The sequence below is a fragment of the Grus americana genome, chromosome 4 (genome assembly GCF_028858705.1).
Source record: "Grus americana isolate bGruAme1 chromosome 4, bGruAme1.mat, whole genome shotgun sequence".
Taxonomy (NCBI): domain Eukaryota; kingdom Metazoa; phylum Chordata; class Aves; order Gruiformes; family Gruidae; genus Grus; species Grus americana.
In genome coordinates, this window is record NC_072855.1 from 46,324,101 (window position 1) to 46,331,068 (window position 6,968).

Below are 6,968 nucleotides of genomic sequence, written 5' to 3' on the forward strand. Positions count from 1 at the left end.
ATTAAATATAAATAAAAGCATATATGAATACATTGAAGATTGATAGTATTGGTTGATTTAAGAGCTTGATTTGTATATTTAAGGCTTGTTTCATATGCTACTCACAAACTGCTATTAAATATAACTCACTTTAAGGTTTATAAGAGTAAAATATTTATTCATACTATATTCAAAACCACATGGTAAATTTTTCTTTCAGATACATGAACAAAATTAATGCAATAATCACATAATAAAAATCTGAAAAGTCAAGTAGCCAAGCCAAAACTGTCATATTTTTATCTGCCCACATTCTGGATCACGGCTGTGTGAAAATGCTATGAGCCAGGAGCAAAGATGCACAGCAGGGACAGCACTATCACACAATAAATACCCCAGGTTTCTTTATGAATAACTCTCAGAAGTAGAAGAATGTTTAAAATTTGCTAGAGAGCTTGATTTTGAGGGGAAAAATGTTTTGAGAGCAGCAAAAGCACCAGAGCTCCTATTGTAGGCTGCAACCCGGCTTTACTGTATCATTTTACTACAGAAACCCATCTGATCTTGTCTATTTTAATTACAAGAAGGTACAGAACTTATTTCGTATCTGCTCACTGAGCCTGAGAAATGTTTTATAGTGAAAAGGAAATGAGAAGGACCAGCAATATGAATGAACTGAAACATAAGCATTTAATAAATTCCTCCTTTCCTTCAAAATCAGTTCTAATCATTTATTGTGAAATATATTTGCACTTGATCCACAGCAACTGTAATTCAAATAAACACATCTAAATTTCTCCCATCTTTACCACTACAGGATATTTTTTTTTTGCTTATTCTTTAATCATTTTGCCAGCAGTATGCTGAATGCTATTTCTTTAAGAATGCAATCTATAGCATTATATTCCAAAATGGCTGGGAAAACCTTCGCCATGACTCCCAAGTCGCAACACGCTAGATATTCATAGCTTTTCAAAGCTGCTGGTTGAAGATATAATGAAAGGATCTAAGGTTTATGCATGAATCAGCATCCCCTTGTCATAATGTCATGGTGCAGTGATCCCTGCAGAGCTGTAAGACTTGATTTAAAACAGAAAAGCTCAACACTGGCTCTTAAGCCAGCAGGATTAAACATCCAAGACCGTGCATGTATTACCTCTGTGCTGAAACTACTATATGAAAAACTTGTTACAGTTATGGAGGTTTTATAGTATTCCATAGCAAATCTCTCTCTAGGTAACTCCGATATCCTTGCAGTGCAAAAATATGTGGGTACATAATACAACTGTTTGGGTTGATGGATTTAAGAAGAAAGGATTTAATCCTCACCAGTTTCCTCTTTTCTTGTTTTGACAGAATTAACAATTTTTTAAAAATCTGATATTACTGATGGTCAGCATTTCTCCAATGCGACTAGACTCAATCACACTATGCTGAAGGACCTAAAGTCCAGGTTTTTTGATACCTTCCAATTCCACCCAGCTGTTGAAAGCCAAAGAGGTTCTGTTATTCCAGTGAACGGCTTTGTTAACATTTGCCTTCCCCACCTAGATTGTAATCCTCTGAATCACCAAGAATTCTCAAACAGGGCTAAGCCTAGCCCATTTCTCTTGAAGGATGTAACTGCAGTCATGGCAGTGAACATTTCTCTTAATTGTGCCACCAGTCTGAAGAAAGACTGCGCCATCTCTCAATCAAAACCATCAAGCCTCCTAGTGACACCGACATGTGAGGTGTCAAACTGCAATTAAATTCCAACAGCTACTCCTGATGACCTGTCAACACAACTTTGCGTAAGACTCACAACAACCTAAAGTGACTGTTTGTTACGGATGTGTTAAATAAGTTAAGGCTACCTACTCACAGAGTGTCCATTCCTCCTCTGCTACCCGTATCTTCTGGTCACCTTTAAATGACTGAGTAGTCTTACTGTTTTGAACATCCCTCAGGAGTACATGACCACCATCTCCTCTTTTTCTCGAAGTTTAGGAACCTAATTTAAAAGTAGTACCAGCAATACAAGTCGTTCACCTGAAAACTGTTTGCTCCATGAATGAACTCTTGGCAAGCGCAGATAAGAAGTTTGAAGACTCCTTTAAATAGTTTTACAGCGGGCTTGGGTTTTGTTCATTTGTTTGTTTTTAAAGCGGATGGAATTGTATGCCCCAGCTTCCCTTTGGTTCCGAAGCGGCTGGAGGGAGGCAGCGACTCCCCCACCCACCTGAAGCGGGGCTGCCGGCTGCCACCTGCCGGCTGCCGGGGCGGGGACCGGCTGCCACCCCGCCGGGCGCACGGCTACACGCCGCCGTCCGCAGCTCCTGCGGCCTCCAGCCGGGCCGGTTCGGGGCTTTCACATCAACAGCTGAACTATTTCGGTTGTCGATTTTAGAAAATTTGTTATTCTTAGGGCAGAAAAAGGTCATTGTTTCTATTAGAGCGTAAGCCTGCCGCTGTATTTCTGTGAAGGAAAATCACCTTGCTGGGGTGAAATACCTGGGTAAATACTGAACCATTTTCAGTTCGTATTATCCTACATTTCTGTGACCTTCTTTCACACCTGCATTGTTTAACGGTGCTGGGTTTGGACACAGGTTCTTTGTACACTATTCTGGAAAAAACCAAACCAAAACAAAAACCAACCTGCAGATTTTTCAATATTTCAAATGAGAACAAGCATAAAGGGGATAGCAAAAATGTGGATAGTCCTTAATCTTTTTGTGCATGCAGTGCTCTGCAATCAATGGCTAAATTTTACTTCTTATATTGCAAATATTTGTCTTTCTTGTTCTCCAATCAAACCTTTCTTGGAAAGTAATCAAGGAAATACTATATATATTTTTAGCATATGCTCCACTAGTCAATTAAATCCAATCAACAAGATAACTTCACTAAACCATCCGTGGTGATTAATATGATGAAAAAGCAAGTTGATGTTCATGTCTTAATTTGGTGCTCTTTAAACTGCTTGAAAATGGAAGCCTTGGACAACGTTCAGAGAAAGGGAAACCTGAAACGTGGATAGCATCTCCTTTCTGCTGGAAGTCTCAAAGTCCATCACTGCAGCCTACACGTCATCTGAGTATTGTAAGAGTTCTCCAAGGAAGACAGCTAAGCTCAAGAACAAGGCAGATGCATTCATGCAAACACAGATAAAAAAAATCTATGAGATTGGAGAAAAATATGAATCTTTTACTTTCGCAAAGACCAGGTGGCTATACCTGTCTCCAGTACTAGGAAAAAAAAAATAAAATCAGGTGGTTTACACAAATTATTTTCAGGATTTCTTTGACTTCAGAGAACTGAGAAACAGAGAAACACCAATCACATTTTTGCTGAATGCCATCTGAACTGCTGCACAACCCCTTACTTCACCAACAGTCCCAGTAACATATACTGCAAATACTAACCACACGCGGTTCTGGCTGCTGGAAACCCTCATTAATTAAGAAAGCAAGAACTCCCCAAAGAGTTTGCAAAGATTAGCAAATTAGCCTTACTGTGGCTGGTTACGCGCCCTGACCTTTTTTGACTTCAGCTGTGTGTGCCATACCCTCCTATACTCATAGGTGCCACTGAAAGCTCCTTGGGCTGAGCTCTTGCACTACCTATCCCAGCGTCTGTGCCGAGACGCCCCTTTTCAGCACCACCGCACCTACCATAACGAAGCTAAATTAGGGAAGAAAAAAAAAAAAAACCTTCGCCAATGGAGGGAAATTACTCTCGCTGACAGCTAACCTCCAGATACAGGGTCCCTTACGGCTTGTCTCCAGGAGGGACGGGAAAACGCCTCGGGGGAGCGCGGCGCCGGGCGGCCGGTTAGCCGTGGGTCGGCGGGAGCGGCCAGCACGGCACAAGAGCGGCTCTCTCCTGCCCCGGTTGCGCTTGCAACGGGCATGTCAGGCAGGGCAGCGGGGGAAGGCGAACAGCCCTCCTCGCTCTGGGAACGACTGCCTCACGCACACAGCTCTCATCACCGACACGGGCAGCGCCCGCAGCCCTTTGCTGCAGCTGCCCCTCGCCCGGCCGGCTCTCCCGGGCCAGCCACGCCGCTCCGCGGGGTCAAACTGCACCCCGCCCCGGCCAAACGCCGGGCAGTTGCCACGGGGGCACCGAGCGGCGGGCAGAAGCGAACATCATTGCGGGACCCCCACCCAGGGGCTCCTCTCTCGGCGCTAGGTGGACCGCGCCGCACCACCCCGCCTTCCCCAGCGCTTCCTCGAGCAACGCATGTGCTCCGCGCTCCGCATGCCGCCGGGCTCTGCCTCGCCGGAGGCGGAGCCAGGGCAGAGCCCCTCCGACCGCCCGCGCAGCCCGCCGCGAAAGCCGCGGGGGTGGCGGGCTCCCGGCGAGGCTGAGGGCGGTGAGCGGGCAGGCCCCGTGGCCTCCCACGACGGTGAGGGGCTCCCGGGAAGGCGAGATGGAGCCCGGAGCGCCGCGCGGCGTAAAATGGCTGATCACCCGTGCAGCCGTCCGCTCCGCGCCCCCTCGACTGCTGTCGGGAGGGGGCCCCCGCCGGTTAACGGGAAAGCTCCGCGGCCGAGCCCACTGCGAGCCTTCGGGCGGTGGGGGAGCGCCGCGGGCGGCCCCGCAGCCTTATGTAACGCGTGGGGAGAGGGGCGGCAGGAACCATTTTAAACCTCCTCGAGGGCTGCGGAGGCGCAGGGAGACCCCGCGCCCCGTTTCCCCGGGACCTGGCGCTCCCGCACCTGCTGGGCGGCGGCGTAGCGCCCCCCTCACCGCCAACCACCACACCACACACACAACCTGCCCCCCGCCGCGCCGTGCGCAGGCGCCCCGCCGCCACAGCAGGCTGGCGGCGTCCGTTACTCACAGGCGTTGGTGACGGCGAAGCTGTTGGCCACCTCCAGGTTGTCGATATGGGGAGTCAGCCTGAACTCCGAGGTGGAAAACTGAACCATCCCTACCCGAAACGCGCTGTACTCCTGATCGGCGCCCCTCGGGAACAGCCCCCCTGCAGGGAAACAGACGCGCACACATATCAGGCGGGCGGGGGCACGGGCAGAGCAGCGCCGGGGCCGCGTCCCTTCCCGCCGCCGGGGCTGGGCTGGGGTGCCGGTAGGCTCCGCCGGCTCGGGCACCGCTGCCGGGGCGAGTTCAGCTGCGGGTCCGCCCCGTGCCCGTCCGCCGCGGCGGAGCCCGGGGCCGCGGCGGGACGAGCGGTGCGGCTCGGGGGAAGGCGAGGGGACGGGGGAGGCGTTGGCCACGGCTGCCGGAGAGGACCTCACGGGCGCCCGGCGGGTACCGCGGTGGGGCTGGGCTCGCGGCGACATGACAGGAATGCCCGAGTGACACCGGCGGGGATGAGGGAGCGGGGGATCCGTCAGGAGGAGAGCGAGGTCCCCCGGCATGCGGGCACCTACCGATCTGTATGCTGTTAGAATTGACCCCCCAGATCAGTCCCCACAACACAGGAGCCAGGAAGACAGAAATATGCATAATCTTTTGCATTTCCAGGAAAAGTAGAGCATCCACAAAGCCACGGAAACAGCCCTTTCTTCTTCTTCGTCCTCCTCCGCGGAGCGCGCTCGTCAGCAAATTAGATCCTCTGCGCTCCGGGATAGCGGCCGGCGGGAGCAAGCCAACCACGGGAGCAAAGAAACGAAAATAACCCCTCGGCAGGCGCCGGAGAAGCCGTTGCCCACGCTGCCGCTGAGAGCTGCCGCCGCTCCGGTCCTCGTCCCGGCTCCGGAAATAAGGGGGGAGGTGTGTGTGTGTGGGGGGGGTGGCCGCGTGCCGTTGGCGGCGGCGCCGCTGTGCTCCCGCTGCCTGAGCGCGCCCGCCGCCCGGCCCTGCCCTCACACGCGCTCGCCCGCGCTCCCTCGCACTCAACGGGCTGGCAGCGCAGCCGGCGAGGCGGCGGCGCGCCTGCGCGAGCAGCGAGGCCGGCGGGAGCGCGCCCCTCCCGCCCCCTTCGCCGCCGCGGCCCGCCCCTCCGCGCGCGGCCGCGGTAAGGGCCGCCGCCACCCTTCAGCACCGCGGACAGAGGCGCCGCGCCGGCCGCCGGAGCCGGGGCTCGGGCGGGAGGGGAGGAAAGGCGGCGGGGGTCCGGGCCGGCGGCCCCCCCGGGCCTGATCCCGATGTCCCATCCCGACCTCACCACTGCCCACTCCCCCCGCCCGGGCCCCCGAGAGAGCCTATCTGGGGTTGGGTACCTGAGCTCAAACCTCCCGCGGACGGACGCGGCTTCTGCCCACGCCGCCGCCTGCACGCAGAGCCCCTGGTGTTTGGGCTGCTCTGAAGAGGCACAAGTCAGGGTCGGGAGTCAGTCACACGCCGGGTTCTCTCTGTGACAGCAGGGGATGTTAGCTTGGATGGAATGCAGAAATGCAAATTAAAAAAAGAAAAAAGAAAGCCGCCTATTTTTTAATTTTATTTTTTTTTTAATTTCGTTGGTCTTCACCAGGATGACATTTGGATGTAGCCACCTTCCAGGTATACCTGAAAAGCATATTTTTAACTGTGGTACCCAAAAGAGAAGAATTAATATGCAGGAAGGTTTAAACCTATCGAAATATTTCATTTTCATATATAATGGGGATTTTAAATTTTTTTTACAAGATGGGTTCAAGCCATATTATTTATTGCAAGCATTTAATTTAATTAACATTTTTCAGTTTGGCACAAAGTCTGTTGCTATGCACCACACACACACACACAAACACACATATAGAAGAAGAGCAGTGTAGCAATACTGTGACAAGGAATTTGCTAGTAATTGATCATTTGCTGGTATATATTTTTTAAAACACTACTTTTTTTGTTAATAAAGATGAGGAATATCCATGTAGGAAAGGATACTCATCTTGCATTGCATTTCCTTTTTTCTTTTTTTTTTTTTTCATTATTAAATTGTCTTAATTCTCCTTTCCAGAGACAAAGAAAGGTCTTGAAGCTTCAGATACTCAGACGTCAATATAAGTACATCTCCTGAACACAGTTTGGGGCCCTTTACCGATCACCGATTCATG

The 6,968-nt window shown here is 51.3% G+C and overlaps 1 protein-coding gene across 5 annotated transcripts in view; it reads right to left on the reverse strand.

Moving 5' to 3' along the window:
• Window positions 1-5,825, reverse strand: part of GRIA2 (glutamate ionotropic receptor AMPA type subunit 2) — a 98,853-nt gene extending 93,028 nt beyond the window's left edge. For 2 of the 5 annotated variants that reach the window (XR_008576880.1, XM_054824193.1), the window contains exons 1-2: window positions 5,361-5,599; window positions 4,811-4,951 (exon numbers count right to left, since the gene is read on the reverse strand). Coding sequence is in view for 4 of the 5 variants with exons in the window: in XM_054824193.1 (XP_054680168.1) it covers window positions 4,811-4,951; window positions 5,361-5,448 (229 nt within the window). In the remaining variant the exon portion in view is untranslated. Of the gene's footprint in view, window positions 1-4,810; window positions 4,952-5,360 lie in introns of all 5 variants that reach the window. The other 3 variants (XM_054824191.1, XM_054824194.1, XM_054824192.1) reach the window with 2 other exon arrangements.
• Between the last annotated feature and the right edge of the window lie 1,143 nt (window positions 5,826-6,968).